The sequence below is a fragment of the Coregonus clupeaformis genome, chromosome 28, assembly GCF_020615455.1.
Source record: "Coregonus clupeaformis isolate EN_2021a chromosome 28, ASM2061545v1, whole genome shotgun sequence".
In the NCBI taxonomy this organism is placed as follows: Eukaryota; Metazoa; Chordata; class Actinopteri; order Salmoniformes; family Salmonidae; genus Coregonus; species Coregonus clupeaformis.
Window position 1 is genome coordinate 29,293,665 of NC_059219.1, and position 19,252 is coordinate 29,312,916.

Below are 19,252 nucleotides of genomic sequence, written 5' to 3' on the forward strand. Positions count from 1 at the left end.
CAGCCAAATGATAATAGCACAGATGGTTCCCATCTCCTGGTGTTCTTGAGAGGAACATTGAGTTCTGGGCTCATATTCATAAAGCGTCTCAGAGTAGGAGTGCTGTTTAAGGATCAGGTCCCCCCTTTTATTCATTATGATTTAAAATGCAAAACTGATCCAAGAGCAGCAATCCTACTCTGAGACGCTTTATGAATACAAGCTGTGATTTATAGGAGTTGACGAGAACTACTGAAGGAGGTTGTGATAAAACCCTGTAGGGGAGAGTGGGGTTAGTTGAGCCAAAGGGGTAAATTAAGCCAATCTTGTTTCTAGGAAACCATACACAAAATTAATTATTTGACCAAATATTTAGGACGAGGTCATCATTTCATGGAGTCTGTGAAGGAAGAAACCACATGGAAAAAGTGGTAAGCAAGGTAGGTCCAAAAAAATGAATTTATTGTGTTAGAGTTTTCATGAAGCTCGTACTGTATCTAAACAAAAGTAGATCATTTTAAGATTGTTATATACATCAGTTGGGGGTCTCTATAAGCTTCAATATGAGGTCCTAAACCTAGCATGAAAGTGCATCCTTGTAGCTTTGTTGGCTAATATAGTCAAAATGTTTGCCTTGTAAGTGTTTTCTTCGCATTATCGCTGGGATAAGAGGTGACAACAGGGCCTGGCCTATGTTAAAATTGTTTTTAAAAAGTACCAAGTGTTTGTTAGGTATTAAGCCTGTGTTAAAATATGCTTTAAATGATTTAAACCCAAAAAAGCGATTGTGATTGTGTTGATTTGTGTTTGGGAAATAAAAATAGACATGGTTTTAAAATGGTAGTGGTAATATTTCATTCAGTACAGAAATGTGTAATAGGCAGCTTAACTTACCCTGTCCCGCAAAACTGTAATATTTACATGAATCTGATTATTTCCAGGGATACACAACATCCTGAAATATATGTAGATATCTTTGTTAGAAAGAATACTATATTTCCCTTGACGGAGTGATGCTGAATGTAAAAAACGGCTCAACTTACCCCACTCTCCCCTATCATTAAGCATTTGAATGTCCTTGATGATGAAGACCATGCGTAATTAAAGTACTATGGGTCCTGCAGTAATAAACACCATGTGAAAAAGTACTGTACGTTAAAATTATGTTACACATGACATGGTGAAGTTCACCTTCTTGCTCTCTTCCACACAGACACACAGTCACACACACACTCTCTCGCTCGCTCACTCTATTCTCTTTCAACTGTATTCCTTACGGTTCTCTCTTCTCTCACTTGGTTTTCTGTTCTTTTAATGCCCTCTTCATGCCAAAGACATGCTCTACATTCTGCAACACTTCCTTCTGTACCTTCACTCTCCTGTCCCTCCCCTGCTCCTCCTCTTCCCCCTCTTCCTCCATCTCTGATTGAGCCCCCACTGTTCCCAGCCTAGTGTGTCTGAATCCCTGGAGTGTCCACTAGTAGCCCGTGCTGCACAAGTACTATCCTCTCCTCTCCCAGCCCCAGCCTCTGGCTCTCCATGTCCCCAGACTCCTGCTCCCTCTCCTGGGTTAGATGAAGCACCTGTAGAGGGGTCCCCACCCCTGACTCTGTGGTATTGTTACGCACAGTCACCCTGGAGGCTGCATGGATAGCCACAGACCCGGCCCTGCCTCTCTTTCCTGCAGAGGTGTTGCCAGTGGTGAAGTAAGTGAAGAGCTGGGAGCCGGTGGGGAATTGGGCCAGTGTGCCCACAGGCAGGCAGGCCACATTGAGAGGCTGACCCACTGGGGATGTGGTGATGGGGGATAAGACGATGGACGATTGGGTGGTCTGGTTCTGAGGCTGGGTGGTGGAAGAGCTGGAGCGATGCAGCCGCGGGCACTTTGAGGGGATGGCCTTGGAGAAGCTGCCCATGTAGAGGTGACCAGGGCTGGGTGGGGGCTCATCCTGCCTCGGCTTTCTCTGGTCCTCCAACTGGTCCTCCAGCACTGACGAAGGATACATGGTTGTACTGGTATAACATCGGGTAATGAACAGTGAAATAAGGAAACCTAACATAGTAATAGTATGTTTACATATCAGGTAAGGAAAAATAACTTAAGCAATGGTGTTACTTTTAGTAAAAGGAGCCAAACCTAGCTATTGTAAGTACAGTCCAAATGGTGATGCCTCTGATATAGAGTACTGTATATGACAATGTTTATGTTACACTGTAATAAAAAAGGTGCTATGTCACGCCCTGGCTCTGGGGACTCTTTTATGTTGAGCCAGGGTGTGTAGGTTCTATGTTATAGTTTTCTATGTTTTGTTCTAGATCATTTATATCTATGTTGGCCAGGGTGGTTCCCAATCAGAGGCAGCTGATTCTCGTTGTATCTGATTGGGACCCATACTTAGGCAGCCTGTTGGCACTTTTGTTTTTTGGGAGCATGATCCGTAAGGTTTGTGTTTATTCTAGGACTTCACGTATCGTTTATTATTTTGTTTGTGTGTGTACTCATTAAAAGAATGTACGCTTATCCCGCTGCGCCTTGGTCCGCTGTTTCTAACGATCGTGACATGCTATCTAGAACCTAAAAGGGTTCTTCGGCTGTCCCCATAGGAGAACCCTTTGAAGAACCCCTTTTGGTTCCAGTTAGAACCCATTTGAGTTCCATGTAGAACCCTTTACAGAGGGTTCTACATGGAACCCAAAAGAGTTCTACCTGGAACCAAAAAGTGTTCTACCTGGATCCAAAAAGGGTTATCATATGGGGACAGCCAAAGAACCCTTTTGGAACCCTTTTTTCTAAGAGTGTACTGTATGTTTGCCCATTCCAAGCTCACATCCAAGCTTACATTCTCTCACCATTAAGAGCATTGTGGACCTGCTGCTGGTTGTCATCAGTCTTACTGCGTCTCAGGTCCAGAACCCTCCTAACTGAGTCCAGCAGCCCAAACATCTCAGAAAGGGAGTTCAGTACAACAGCATCTAACACAACAAAACACATTACAGTTACAACAAATAGACAGGCAATTAAAATAAATCAGTCAAACAAATTAACCAATCCCCCCCCAAAAAAAATCTACGAAACTCTTGCCAATCCACCTCCCTTTATATAAACCTGCTAAATACACTGAGTACAGGCGCTCAACAGTTTCCCGTGTGTATCAAGAATGGTCCACCACCCAAAGGACATCCAGCCAACTTGACACAACTGTGGGAAGCATTGGAGTCAACATGGGCCAGCATCCCTGTGGAACGCTTTCGACACCTTGTAGAGTGCATGCCCCGACAAATTGAGGCTGTCTGAGGGCAAAAGGGGGGGTGCAACTCAATATTAGGAAGGTGTTCTTAATGTTTTGTACACTCAGTGTAAATGTTACCCATAGAACATTTTTTCACTCTCTGATATTTCATATACAGTGGGGGGAAAAAGTATTTAGTCAGCCACCAATTGTGCAAGTTCTCCCACTTAAAAAGATGAGAGAGGCCTGTAATTTTCATCATAGGTACACGTCAACTATGACAGACAAAATTAGAAAAATAAATCCAGAAAATCACATTGTAGAATTTTTAATGAATTTATTTGCAAATTATGGTGGAAAATAAGTATTTGGTCAATAACAAAAGTTTCTCAATACTTTGTTATATACCCTTTGTTGGCAATGACACAGGTCAAACGTTTTCTGTAAGTCTTCACAAGGTTTTCACACACTGTTGCTGGTATTTTGGCCCATTCCTCCATGCAGATCTCCTCTAGAGCAGTGATGTTTTGGGGCTGTCGCTGGGCAACACGGACTTTCAACTCCCTCCAAAGATTTTCTATGGGGTTGAGATCTGGAGACTGGCTAGGCCACTCCAGGACTTTGAAATGCTTCTCACGAAGCCACTCCTTCGTTGCCCGGGCGGTGTGTTTGGGATCATTGTCATGCTGAAAGACCCAGCCACATTTCATCTTCAATGCCCTTGCTGATGGAAGGAGGTTTTCACTCAAAATCTCATGATACATGGCCCCATTCATTCTTTCCTTTACACGGATCAGTCGTCCTGGTCCCTTTGCAGAAAAACAGCCCCAAAGCATGATGTTTCCACCCCTATGCTTCACAGTAGGTATGGTGTTCTTTGGATGCAAACTCAGCATTTTTTGTCTTCCAAACACGACGAGTTGAGTTTTTACCAAAAAGTTATATTTTGGTTTCATCTCCCAATCCTCTTCTGGATCATCCAAATGGACTCTAGCAAACTTCAGACGGGCCTGGACATGTACTGGCTTAAGCAGGGGGACACGTCTGGCACTGCAGGATTTGAGTCCCTGGCGGCGTAGTGTGTTACTGATGGTAGGCTTTGTTACTTTGGTCCCAGCTCTCTGCAGGTCATTCACTAGGTCCCCCCGTGTGGTTCTGGGATTTTTGCTCACCATTCTTGTGATCATTTTGACCCCACGGGGTGAGATCTTGCGTGGAGCCCCAGATCGAGGGAGATTATCAGTGGTCTTGTATGTCTTCCATTTCCTAATAATTGCTCCCACAGTTGATTTCTTCAAACCAAGCTGCTTACCTATTGCAGATTCAGTCTTCCCAGCCTGGTGCAGGTCTACAATTTTGTTTCTGGTGTCCTTTGACAGCTCTTTGGTCTTGGCCATAGTGGAGTTTGGAGTGTGACTGTTTGAGGTTGTGGACAGGTGTCTTTTATACTGATAACAAGTTCAAACAGGTGCCATTAATACAGGTAACGAGTGGAGGACAGAGGAGCCTCTTAAAGAAGAAGTTACAGGTCTGTGAGAGCCAGAAATCATGCTTGTTTGTAGGTGACCAAATACTTATTTTCCACCATAATTTGCAAATAAATTCATAAAAAATCCTACAATGTGATTTTCTGGAGAAAGAAAATCTCAATTTGTCTGTCATAGTTGACATGTACCTTTGATGAAAATTACAGGCCTCTCTCATCTTTTTAAGTGGGAGAACTTGCACAATTGGTGGCTGACTAAAAACTTTTTTCCCCCACTGTATGTAAGTATTATGTAAGTATTTGTGGGAAGCTGTCTCCCAGTGTGTAAGCTCACCGGCCTCTTGCAGAATGGCCTTCTCACTGCGGACCTCCACTCCTCTCAACATGGCCACCAGTTCTGTGCGGAAACTGGATAACACCTCCCCCATCAGGCCAACGTCTGCTATGCCTCTCCAAAAGCTTAGACTGCCATCTAGAGAAAGGCAAGAGGCGTGGTATGATTAGGAAAGAGGAATGGTGTAGGGGGAATGTGTGTGTATGTCAAGACGTCAGATGTGACCAGGATGCCTTTTTAGTCATCAAAGTGACTTGTTCATTGTACTGTATGTCCCTAAGAAACACGTGTATGTGTGTGTGTGTGTGTGTGTGTGTGTGTGTGTGTGTGTGTGTGTGTGTGTGTGTGTGTGTGTGTGTGTGTTTGTGTGTGTGTGTGAGTGCGTGCCACCATGCGTGATTGAGTGTGTGTGTTTATACAGTATGTGTGTGTGAATGTGTGTGCGTATGCGCATGCCTGTTTGCGTGTGTTTACATTAAGATAACTATAAATGTATAACTCCCTGTAGCTGCTATGCTGACCAGGGATGATATCACCCCTTTTCCTCTTGACATGTCCATTGGCTGTGCTGGTGATGGGAGGGGCTGGCCCAGGGCTCCATTCCACTGTAATGTAGTCCTTCTCCTCTAGCCTCTCATCTGACACTGCAGCATGGCCTCCATCTACTATACACAGAGAGCCACCAACACACATCAAATCATGCCAACAACATCTCATGTCATCACTCATATCACTAGCTCAAATTCTGATACAGTTCTGTTGTAGACATTTGGTTGTAAGCAGTGGTAACAACTGTGTGACTCTGCAAGTGCCTTCATAGCACAGGGTTTTCTATCCAAGTTCTATGGGCTGCTGGGGAGACCATTGAGGCCCCTAAATCTAATTGTTTTCCTACTTCTAGATTCCAATCACTGCCCTCTGCAGTGATAAAATAGGTGCCACACCAAAGAATGCTGAGGGCAATTATTTATTGACATTTTGATGTAGTCCATTTCAAAATACGAGTGGTACAGTTTATGAAGGGGAAGTGTAGTTTGTGCAGGGATAAAAACAGCAGTTTAATAAATGGCAGCAGCCACGGGATATGAGAGATAAATGCCCATAGTAAAAGTGTACTGTAGTTAGGTAAGCCCTCGGCTGATAGGCACACTGGACAGTGTGTAGTCAGCCCTTGGCTGATTGGCTGATAGGCTCACTGGGCAGAAGGGAAGGGGGGGGCTGCATGGCGCTGCCCGGAAGGAAGCGGGTGCTGTTGATCAACACGTCAAACTTGGTGCTGCGGCAGGTGTTGGTGCACACTGTTTCATGCTGGTAGAAGTCAATCTGACCTGAGTCCATCATTTTCCTGCATAGAGGACATAAGAGAGGAGTTGTAGAATGGTTCAGTATATTTATTTAATGATTAGTTATATAATAATAAACATTGTTATCACTATATCTAATCCAGTCAGAATATAGATAACACTTCTGGTTGTGTAATATGTGTATTCAATGTTTTTTCAACGTTTTGCTTGTAACAAAAGCTTCTGATCTGTTATGTAGGGATGAAGGCAACTAAACCACAGTTGGACAGAGAACAAGTGCAAACACGAAGATGGGGTGAGAAATGCATCACTCAGCAATTTGACAGCGTGATATGTGATCCTACCACCACAAGAACGCTGCTTACTAACTGCTAGTGGAATGTATTGGCAAAAAAACTCCAGGTGCCCCAATGCAGGCAAAACAAGAAGATCCCAGACACATATTGACCCCAACCTGCACGTCTTTTTTGTACTAGCACTGATTCTGCTGATAGCTGCTTTATTGAATAAAGTTTTTACTTGTGATATGTGGTTGTCTTACCTACTTTAGGTGAATGCACTGACTGTAAGTATCTCTGGATAAGAGTGTCTGCTAAATGACCAAAATGTAAATGTAAACCCTGCCCTCCACTCAGTATGACGCAGCCTACCTGAGCATCACCCCTCCCAGTCGGATGGCCCTCTTCCAGTCCTTCAGCGTGGCTTTCCCTGCCATGTGAACAAACTGCTTGGGGCTGATCAGCTGGTCATTGAACTGCAGGGAGGAGAGAAAGCAACACAGAGAATCACAAGCACAGAAAGAGTTAAATAAGAATTACAAATCTCACATGCTTTCATATTGACAGTGGAAAGCAAAATGATCTATGAACACGAACACGAACACACACACACACACACACACACACACACACAAACCCCCCCCACAAAAACAGCACACACACACGTACACACATACACACACCAGCGTCTTTCTTAGTGACATACAGTACTTATGAACAAGTTACTTGATGACTATAAAGGCATCCTGGTACCTTGACACATCTGATGTTGATACCAGGACAGACAAACTTCTTAAACAGGAGGACTGCTTTGCTTTCGCCACAGGTGATGGGGTATCCATACTCAACCTCCTCACCCTCCACAAGATTGTCTTCTAACATTCATAATGGTAAAATACAATATAAACACACAGTACATAACACACACAATATCACAAGCAAGCATCCATACATCAAAAACACAACAAAACAAAAGAATACAAATGATTATCCAGTTTTTAAAAATGACTAGATGATGTATACAATACAAATCTAATCTCTACGTTGAATGTAGTAATGAATTAAAATACTGGTCATATAAATAAGCAATAGAAACAAAGCGTCTTGTGGAATCTTACCATTGTGTGTCTCTATGGCTAGGACAGTGGAACCAGTGTTAGCGTTGTCCTCATTTGCCCTGTAGGAGGCGACAAAGTCCACTATTTCACACAATATTCACCACTCCCACTGAGGCAGCTGTTACAATGTACATACAGTATATAACAGAACCTGCTGTTAGAATTCTACACTTCAACAACAGTTTTATCTTACTCTTGATCTTATAACTGACAACTTGGATGTCTAGAAAAGCACACTTTTGTACATAAAAAAAAAAACGTTTTTTGTTACATTTGTAATTTCTTAGTGTAATTACATTATCGTTACTGCGTAAAGTAAATTAGTTACTAATTGAATTTTTTGACTTTTGCATTTTGTCCAAATGGTAACTCAAACCCTCCACCCTGTTGTGTCCAGTGCCCCCTCTTTGCATTGTAGCTGTGGTTTAAAGTCTTACCCCTGTATGATGGGCTGCTGGTGGAGGATGACCTGAGTCTTATGGCTCTCACAGGGCTCCCCTTCCTCCTCCTCTTCCTTCACCATCACTATATTCTTTGAGGACACTGTGATCTCAGCACCTGCCATGACCACTCCCTAGACTGCTGTAGGGACAGGCATATTTACATCAGACTTTAGTTCACACATACACATGCACACACAAACAAACACACACACATAAACTCCCACACAATCACACACACACACGCATGCATGCACACACACACACACACACACACACTGTGCTTTGCAGCATACTGTATAGAGGTCCATGCTACGCTAGTCCTAAATAGGACTGTAGGTCCTGACATGCAATTGTAGCTATTGAGAATAGATCCATATTGAATTTATGGCACAAATGGTTCTGACTGGGCATTCTTCTCATGTAATCAAATAATTTCTCATCTGACAAAAAGTATTTTGCATGAAGGTCATGAGCCATTACTAGTATGGGTTACACCCTTTAAAATATATATTTTTTAAATAGGGGTTAACAAAAACAGACTGACAGGCTTCAACAAGTTAAATTGTTCTTTCCCTAACTTTGGAATGGTTTGTAAGAAGAAAAAGAGAAATAAAGATTACCACTTTATTGCAAGTGGTGCTAAAATCATGCATTCTAGTTAGCTACATAAGTAGCCAACAGTGTAGTCTCTCATTGGTTATTCTGGGTGCTGAGATTACCTACAGTGTACTAACAATGTAAGTACACATACTGTACATAAAATAGCCCATATTACAGTGAACAAAAATATAAACGCAACATCTAAAGTATTGGTCCCATGTTTCATGAGCTGAAATGATCCCAGAAACGTTCCATATGCACAAAAAGTGTATTTCTCTCAAATGTTGTGCACAAATTTGTTTACATTCCTGTTAGTGAGTATTTATCCTTTGCCAAGATAATCCACTCACCTTGTGCTGGGGATAATAAAAGGCCACTCTAAAATGTGCAGTTTTGTCACACAACACAATGCCACAGATGTCTCAAGTTTTGAGGGAGCGTGCAATTGGCATGCTGACTGCAGGAATGTCCACCAGAGCTGTTGCTAGATCATTTAATGTTAATTTATCTACCATAAGCCGCTTCCAATGTCGTTTTGGAGAATTTGGCAGTATGTCCAACCGGCCTCACAACTGCAGACCACGTGTAACCATGCCAGCCCAGGACCTCCACATCCGGCTTCATCACCTGCGGGATCGTCTAAGACCAACCACCCGGACAACTGACGAAACTGTGGGTTTGCACAACCAAAGAATATCTGCACAAACAGTCAGAAACTGTCTCAGAGAAGCTCATCTGCGTGCTCTTCGTCCTCACCAGGGTGTTGACCTGACTGCAGTTCGGCGTCAGAACCGACTTCAGTGAGCAAATGCTCAACTTCGATGGCCACTGGCATGCTGGAGAAGTGTGCTCTTCACGAACGAATCCCGGTTTCAACTGTAACGGGCAGATGGCAGACAGCGTGTATGGCATCGTGTGGGCGAGCGGTTTGCTGATGTCAATGTTGTGAACAGAGTGCCCCATGGTGGCGGTGGGGTTATGGTATAGGCAGGCATAAGCTACGGACAATGAACACAATTGCATTTTATCAATGGCAATTTGAATGCACAGAGATACCATGACAAGATCCTGAGATCCATTGTCGTTCCATTCATCCGCCACCATCACCTCATGTTTCAGCATAATAATGCATGTCGCAAGGATCTGTACACTATTCCTGGAAGCTGAAAATGTCCAAGTTGTTCCATGGCCTGCATACTCACCAGACATGTCACCCATTGAGCATGTTTGGGATGCTCTGGATCGACATGTACGACAGTGTGTTCCAGTTCCTGCCAATATCCAGCAATTTCGCAGAGCCATTGAAGAGGAGTGGGACAACATTCCACAGACCACAATCAACTCAACACTATGTGAAGGAAATGTGTTGCGCTGCATGAGGCAAATGGTGGTCACACTAGATACTGACTGGTTTTCTGATCCACGCCCCTACCTTTTTGTTAAAGTTATCTGTATTCCCAGTCATGTGAAATCCATAGGTTAGGGCGTAATGCATTTATTTCAATTGACAGATTTCCTTATATGAACTGTACAGTGCCTTGCAAAAGTATTCATCCCTGTCACGATCATTGACTGATGACTCGTGGAACCAAGGCGCAGCGTGATAAGCGTACATTTTATTTAGTACACAACACACGAACAAAACAACAAAAAGAACGATATGTGAAGTCCTGAGGTTACAACAACACAAACCTTTACGGAACAAGATCCCACAAACTAACTGGTGCCAACTGGCTGCCTAAGTATGGACCCCAATTAGAGACAACGAGCTACAGCTGCCTCTGATTGGGAACCACCCTGGCCAACATAGAACTAAACGATCTAGAACAAAAAACATAGAAAACTAAACATAGAAAATCCACACCCTGGCTCAACATTTAAGAGTCCCCAGAGCCAGGGCATGACAGTACCCCACCCCAAAGGCGCGGACTGCGACCGCGCCACACAAACAAAAGAGGGTAGAGGCCGGGTGGGCATTCCGCCTCGGAGGCGGATCCGGCTCCGGGCGTGACCACCACCTTTTCTCCACCTCCCCGTTGCGCCCCTGGTCTGGTCCCGCTGACTGGAGCTGGACCCGACGACGGTGGACCAGACCTTACCGGCTCCGGACTGGAGCCGCTGGCCGGAGCTGGACTGGACACCGGTGGAGCGGATTACTCTGGCTCCGGAGTGGATCCGCTGACTGGAGTTGGACCGGAACCCGGTGGAGCGGATTGCTCTGACTCCGGAGTGGAGCAGCTGACCGGTGCCGGACCAGGCACTGGTGGAACAGGCACGGGCCGTGCCGGACTGAACACACGCACCACTGGCTTGGTGCGGGGAGCAGGAATGGGCCGGACCGGGCTGACGACGCGCACCACTGCCTTGGTGCGAGGGACAGGAACAGGCCGGACCGGGCTGGCGACGCGCACCACTGGCTTGGTGCGAGGGACAGGAACAGGCCGGACCGGGCTGGCGACGCGCACCACTGGCTTGGTGCGAGGGACAGGAACAGGCCAGACCGGGCTGGCGACGCGCACCACTGGCTTGGTGCGAGGGGCAGGAACAGGCCGGACCGGGCTGGCGACGCGCACCACTGGCTTGGTGCGAGGGACAGGAACAGGCCGGACCGGGCTGGCGACCCACACCACTGGCTTGGTGCGAGGGACAGGAACAGGCCGGACCGGGCTGGCGACACGCACCACTGGCTTGGTGCGAGGGACAGGAACAGGCCGGGTGGGACTGGGAACACGCACCACTGGCTTGGTGCGGGGAGCAGGAACAGGCCGGGCTGGACTGGGAACACGCACCACTGGCTTGGTGCGGGGAGCAGGAACGGGCCGGGCTGGAATGGGAACACGCACCACTTCGTTGGTGCGGGGAGCCGGAACGGGCCGGGCTGGACTGGGAACACGCACCACTGGCTTTGTGCGGGGAGCCGGAACGGGCCAGGCCGGACTGTGGAGGCGGACTGGAGGTCTGGAGCGGAGAGCTGACACAACCCGTCCTGGCTGAATGCCTATTTCAACACAATATGTGTGAGGCATCAGCACAGGACGTACAGGGCTGTGCACTCGTACTGGCGCTACAGCTCGTGGCACTGGCGCAGGATATACGGGACCGAGGAGGCGTACTGGAGGCCACGAGCGTTGAGCCGGCACACCCCGTCCTGGCTGCATGCCCATCTTAGCCCGACACGTGCGTGGTGCTAGCACCGGACGTACAGGACTGTGCCGGAACACTCGCGGCACAGTATGTGGCTCCGCATAACACGGAGCCTGCCCAGTCTCACGCTTCATAGCCTGAGTACGGGGAGTTGGCTCTGCTCTAACTCTAGGCTCCGCCAACCACCCTTTTAGCCCCCCCAAAAAAATATATTGGGGCTGTCTCTCTGGCTTCCTACTCGGCCGGTACCCTCTGCGTTGCCGCTGCTCCTCTCTGTAGCGCGCCTCCACAGTCTCCTCCCAAGGACGGCAATCCATTCCGGCCTGAATCTCTTCCCAAGTCCAGGATCCCTTCCCGTCCAGGATCTCCTCCCAAGTCCAGGCTGTCTGTTCCTGGAAACGCTGCTTGGTCCTCTTTAGGTGGGATCTTCTGTCACGATCGATGACTGATGACTCGTGGAACCAAGGCGCAGCGTGATAAGCGTACATTTTATTTAGTACACAACACACGAACAAAACAACAAAAAGAACGATACGTGAAGTCCTGAGGTTACAACAACACAAACCTTTACGGAACAAGATCCCACAAACTAACTGGTGCCAACTGGCTGCCTAAGTATGGTCCCCAATCAGAGACAACGAGCTACAGCTGCCTCTGATTGGGAACCACCCTGGCCAACATAGAACTAAACGATCTAGAACAAAAAACATAGAAAACTAAACATAGAAAATCCACACCCAACATTTAAGAGTCCCCAGAGCCAGGGCGTGACAATCCCCCTTGGCGTTTTTCCTATTTTGTAGCATTACAACCTGTAATTTAAATGGATTTTTATTTGGATTTCATGTAATGGACATATACAAAATAGTCCAAATTGGTGAAGTGAAATAAAATAAAAAAACTTGCTAAAAAATAAATAACGGAAAAGTGTTGCGTGCATATGTATTCACCCCCTTTGCTATGAAGCCCCTAAATAAGATATGGTGCAACCAATTACCTTCAGAAGTCACATAATTAGTTAAATAAAGTCCACCTGTGTGCAATCTAAGTGTCACATGATCTGTCACATGATCTCAGTATATATACACCTGTTCTGAAAGGCACCAGAGTCAGCAACACCACTAAGCAAGGGGCACCACCAAGCAAGCGGCACCATGAAGACCAAGGAGCTCTCCAAACAGGTCAGGGACAAAGCTGTGGAGAAGTACAGATCAGGGTTGAGTTATAAAACAATATCTGAAACTTTGAACATCCCACGGAGCACCATTAAATCCATTATTAAAAAATGGAAAGAATATGGCACCACAACAAACCTGCCAAGAGAGGGCCACCCACCAAAACTCACGGACCAGGCAAGGAGGGCATTAATCAGAGAGGCAACAAAGAGACCAAAGATAACCCTGAAGGAGCTGCAAAGCTCCACAGCAGAGATTGGAGTATCTGTCCATAGGACCACTTTAAGCCGTACACTCCACAGAGCTGGGCTTTACGGAAGAGTGGCCAGAAAAAAGCCATTGCTTAAAGAAAAAAACAAGCAAACACATTTGGTGCTCGCCAAAAGGCATGTGGGAGACTCCCCAAACATATGGAAGAAGGTACTCTGGTCAGATGAGACTAAAGTGGAGCTTTTGGCCATCAAGGAAAACGTTATGTCTGGCGCAAACCCAACACCTCTCATCACCACGAGAACACCATCCACACAGTGAAGCATGGTGGTGGCAGCATCATGCTGTGGGGATGTTTTTCATCGGCAGGGACTGGGAAACTGGTCAGAATTGAAGGAATGATTCTTGAGGGAAACCTGTTTCAGTCTTCCAGAGATTTGAGACTGGGACGGAGGTTCACCTTCCAGCAGGACAATGACCCTAAGCATACTGCTAAAGCAACACTCGAGTGGTTTAAGGGGAAACATTTAAATGTCTTGGAATGGCCTAGTCAAAGCCCAGACCTCAATCCAATTGAGAATATGTGGAATGACATAAAGATTGCTGTACACCAGCGGAACCCATCCAACTTGAAGGAGCTGGAGCAGTTTTGCCTTGAAGAATGGGCAAATATCCCAGTGGCTAGATGTTCCAAGCTTATAGAAACATACCCCAAGAGACTTGCAGCTGTAATTGCTGCAAAAGGTGGCTCTACAAAGTATTGACTTTGGGGAGGGTGAATAGTTATGCATGCTCAAGTTCTGTTTTTTTTCTTATTTCTTGTTTGTTTCACAAAAATATATATTTTGCATCTTCAAAGTGGTAGGCATGTTGTGTAAATCAAATGATACGAACCTCCCAAACATCCATTTAAATTCCAGGTTGTAAGGCAACAAAATAGAAAAAATGCCAAGGGGGTGAATACTTTCGCAAGTAAAATCTTTGAAATAGTTGCATGTTGCGTTTATATTTTTGTTCAGTGTACATTCAGATGACAACTTAATTACAGATAATAAAAACATCAAAATAAAACTTTCCAGCTGCAGGTGAAGGGCAATATTCTTCCACAATTGATTTGAAGTAATGGAGGCTACATAATAAACAATGTTTACACTGCATTGATCGGCCTACATACAATATTTTCACTTGTAGTGAAGAAACGCTTTTACTGTTGATATTACCTGTTATCATGGTTGCAATATACAGTGGAGAGAACAAGTATTTGATACACTGCCGATTTTGCAGGTTTTCCTACTTACAAAGCATGTAGAGGTCTGTAATTTTTATCATAGGTACACTTCAACTGTGAGAGACGGAATCTAAAACAAAAATCCAGAAAATCACATTGTATGATTTTTAAGTAATTAATTTGCATTTTATTGCATGACATAAGTATTTGATAAATCAGAAAAGCAGAACTTAATATTTGGTACAGAAACCTTTGTTTGCAATTACAGAGATCATACGTTTCCTGTAGGTCTTGACCAGATTTGCACACACCGCAGCAGGGATTTTGGCCCACTCCTCCATACAGACCAACTCGAGATCCTTCAGGTTTCGGGGCTGTCGCTGGGCAATACGGACTTTCAGCTCCCTCCAAAGATGTTCTATTGGGTTCAGGTCTGGAGACTGGCTAGGCCACTCCAGGACCTTGAGATGCTTCTTATGGAGCCACTCCTTAGTTGCCCTGGCTGTGTGTTTCGGGTCATTGTCATGCTGGAAGACCCAGCCACGACCCATCTTCAATGCTCTTACTGAGGGAAGGAGGTTGTTGGCCAAGATCTCGCGATACAAGGCCCCATCCATCCTCCCCTCAATACGGTGCAGTCGTCCTGTCCCCTTTGCAGAAAAGCATCCCCAAAGAATGATGTTTCCACCTCCATGCTTCACGGTTGGGATGGTGTTCTTGGGGTTGTACTCATCCTTCTTCTTCTTCTAGACCACATGACCTTCTCCCATTCCTCCTCTGGATCATCCAGATGGTCATTGGCAAACATCAGACGGGCCTGGACATGCGCTGGCTTGAGCAGGGGGACCTTGCGTGCACTGCAGGATTTTAATCCATGACAGCGTAATGTGTTACTAATGGTTTTCTTTGAGACTGTGGTCCCAGCTCTCTTCAGGTCATTGACCAGGTCCTGCCGTGTAGTTCTGGGCTGATCCTTCACCTTCCTCATGATCATTGATGCCCCACGAGGTGAGATCTTGCATGGAGCCCCAGACCGAGGGTGATTGACCGTCATCTTGAACTTCTTCCATTTTCTAATAATTGTGCCAACAGATGTTGCCTTCTCACCAAGCTGCTTGCCTATTGTCCTGTAGCCCATCCCAGCCTTGTGCAGGTCTACAATTTTATCCCTGATGTCCTTACACAGCTCTCTGGTCTTGGCCATTGTGGAGAGGTTGGAGTCTGTTTGATTGAGTGTGTGGACAGGTGTCTTTTATACAGGTAACGAGTTCAAACAGGTGCAGTTAATACAGGTAATGAGTGGAGAACAGGAGGGCTTCTTAAAGAAAAACTAACAGGTCTGTGAGAGCCGGAATTCTTACTGGTTGGTAGGTGATCAAATACTTATGTCATGCAATAAAATGCAAATTAATTACTTAAAAATCATACAATGTGATTTTCTGGATTTTTGTTTTAGATTCCGTCTCTCACAGTTGAAGTGTACCTCTGATAAAAAATTACAGACCTCTACATGCTTTGTAAGTAGGAAAACCTGCAAAATCGGCAGTGTATCAAATACTTGTTCTCCCCACTGTATGTTATGGACTGGAAGCTATTTTACTGTACCATTTTGAAAATGCACCCCTCCAAACCTACCTACATCGCATACGCAATAATGGCATTTAAAGCTGCAATATGTAACTTTTTGGGCGACCAGACCAAATTCACATAGAAATGTGGCTTATACTGTAGATATATCAATGTCATTGAAAGCAAGTCTAAGAAGCTGTAGATCTGTTCTATGTGTGTTATTTCTATGCTTCCTGTTCTTAGGTTTGTTTCGTTTTTGTGTCTTGAGTCGGTTTTGTACACCAGCTTAAAACAGCTGAAAGTAAAATATTTTTGGTAATGGAAAAGATATTCCACTGCGATGGTACAATGATTCTCTACACTATACTTGCTTGTTTTGTCACATAAACTGTAATTAGGCGAACTATTCGAATTCTAGCAACCAGGAAACGGCAGAGCGATTTCTGCATAGTGCATTTCTACGCTTCAGGCCCCCCCATGCTCTGTTCGAGGCATAATGAATAAAATAAAATAAAAAATCCCCATCAAAATCTGTCTGTTTAAGCTAGAGATATCTGTTGTTTTGCATGGCTGCGTCTCAAATGCCAATTTCGACTTTCTGCATCTGCGGTGGAAGGTGGCAGAGCTACAGCGGTGTTTGTCAGGCCAGGAGACATCTCGAAAATCGGTCTTCTAACAAAAACGTCTGTAGCGTCCGAATGGTTTGGCCTACAAATTAATATGACCTCTCAATGTAAAGATGACTCTGACGAACACAATGGTGTTTTGCTCTACGAGTGTCACGGTACTCGTATGAAGGTAACCTGGTACCAGGCCGAATAATTTATGGAAGTGAATAAGGCATTTCCACATCAAAGGTATACAGGTAATACCATGGTAAAATATATATTTTTTTTTTCTGAGCTTTCTTAGATTTTAGATATAGGACAGACACTTCAAAACATACTTCCTTTTGATTACATTCTGTTTTTCCATGTATGACTCTGTTATTCAATGCATTTCTATGGGCTAAAAGCTGTAAGGCCAAATTCAATGTTTCATCAAATATATACAGTGGGGAAAAAAAGTATTTAGTCAGCCACCAATTGTGCAAGTTCTCCCACTTAAAAAGATGAGAGAGGCCTGTAATATTCATCATAGGTACACGTCAACTATGACAGACAAATTGAGAAGAAAAAAATCCAGAAAATTACATTGTAGGATTTTTAATGAATTTATTTGCAAATTATGGTGGAAAATAAGTATTTGGTCACCTACAAACAAGCAAGATTTCTGGCTCTCACAGACCTGTAACTTCTTCTTTAAGAGGCTCCTTTGTCCTCAACTCGTTACCTGTATTAATGGCAACTGTTTGAACTTGTTATTAGTATAAAAGACACCTGTTCACAACCTCAAACAGTCACACTCCAAACTCCACTATGGCCAAGACCAAAGAGCTGTCAAAGGACACCAGAAACAAAATTGTAGACCTGCACCAGGCTGGGAAGACTGAATCTGCAATAGGTAAGCAGCTTGGTTTGAAGAAATCAACTGTGGGAGCAATTATTAGGAAATGGAAGACATACAAGACCACTGATAATCTCCCTCGATCTGGGGCTCCACGCAAGATCTCACCCCGTGGGGTCAAAATGATCACAAGAACGGTGAGCAAAAATCCCAGAACCACACGGGGGACCTAGTGAATGACCTGCAGAGAGCTGGGACCAAAGTAACAAAGCCTACCATCAGTAACACACTACGCCACCAGGGACTCAAATCCTGCAGTGCTAGACGTGTCCCCCTGCTTAAGCCAGTACATGTCCAGGCCTGTCTGAAGTTTGCTAGAGTGCATTTGGATGATCCAGAAGAGGATTGGGAGAATGTCATATGGTCAGTTGAAACCAAAATATAACTTTTTGGTAAAAACTCAACTCGTCGTGTTTGGAGGACAAAGAATGCTGAGTTGCATCCAAAGAACACAATACCTACTGTGAAGCATGGGAGTGGAAACATCATGCTTTCGGGCTGTTTTTCTGCAAAGGGACCAGGACGACTGATCCGTGTAAAGAAAATAATGAATGAGGCCATGTATCGTGAGATTTTGAGTGAAAACCTCATTCCATCAGCAAGGGCATTGAAGATGAAACGTGGCTGGGGCTTTCAGCATGACAATGATCCCAAACACACCGCCCGGGCAACGAAGGAGTGGCTTCGTAAGAAGCATTTCAAGGTCCTGGAGTGGCCTAGCCAGTCTCCAGATCTCAACCCCATAGAAAATCTTTGGAGGGAGTTGAAAGTCAGTGTTGCCCAGCCACAGCCCCAAAACATCACTGCTCTAGAGGAGATCTGCATGGAGGAATGGGCCAAAATACCAGCAACAGTGTGTGAAAACCTTGTGAAGACTTACAGAAAATGTTTGACCTGTGTCATTGCCAACAAAGGGTATATAACAAAGTATTGAGAAACTTTTGGTATTGACCAAATACTTATTTTCCACCATAATTTGCAAATAAATTCATAAAAAATCCTACAATGTGATTTTCTGGATTTTTTTTCCTGATTTTGTCTGTCATAGTTGACGTGTACCTATGATGAAAATTACAGGCCTCTCTCATCTTTTTAAGTGGGAGAACTTGCACAATTGGTGGCTGACTAAATACTTTTTTTCCCCACTGTACAGTACCAGTCAAAAGTTTGGACACACCTACTCATTCAAGGGGTTTTCTTTATTTTTACTATTTTCTACATTGTAGAATAATAATGAAGACATCACAACTATGAAATAACACATATGGAATCATGCAGTAACCCAAAAATTGTTAAACAAATCAAAATATATTGTATATTTGAGATTCTTCAAAGTAGCCACCCTTTTCCTTGATGACAGCTTTGCACACTCTTGGCATTCTCTCAACCAGCTTCACCTGGAATGCTTTTCCAACAGTCTTGAAGGAGTTCCCACATATGCTGAGCACTTGTTGGCTGCTTTTCCTTCACTCTGCGGTCCAACTCATCCCAAACCATCTCAATTGGGTTGAGGTCGGGTGATTGTGGAGGCCAGGTCATCTGATGCAGCACTCCATCACTCTCCTTCTTGGTCAAATAGCCCTTACACAGCCTAGAGGTGTGTTTTTGGTAATTGTCCTGTTGAAATTGAAAATTATAGTCCTATTAA

General features: G+C 44.7%; 1 protein-coding gene across 1 annotated transcript in view; it reads right to left on the minus strand.

Annotated features, from left to right (window-relative positions):
- Window positions 1-813: 813 nt before the first annotated feature.
- The window catches only part of LOC121543945 (glucocorticoid modulatory element-binding protein 1-like), a 35,077-nt gene continuing 16,638 nt past the window's right edge, over window positions 814-19,252 (minus strand). Inside the window, exons 2-10 of the mRNA XM_041854068.1 lie at window positions 8,167-8,311; window positions 7,730-7,788; window positions 7,365-7,486; window positions 6,984-7,087; window positions 6,199-6,374; window positions 5,551-5,694; window positions 5,030-5,167; window positions 2,830-2,952; window positions 814-1,969 (exon numbers count right to left, since the gene is read on the minus strand). Of these exons, the coding sequence (XP_041710002.1) occupies window positions 1,428-1,969; window positions 2,830-2,952; window positions 5,030-5,167; window positions 5,551-5,694; window positions 6,199-6,374; window positions 6,984-7,087; window positions 7,365-7,486; window positions 7,730-7,788; window positions 8,167-8,294 (1,536 nt within the window). The 5' untranslated portion in view covers window positions 8,295-8,311 and the 3' untranslated portion in view covers window positions 814-1,427. The remainder of the gene's footprint in view (window positions 1,970-2,829; window positions 2,953-5,029; window positions 5,168-5,550; window positions 5,695-6,198; window positions 6,375-6,983; window positions 7,088-7,364; window positions 7,487-7,729; window positions 7,789-8,166; window positions 8,312-19,252) is intronic.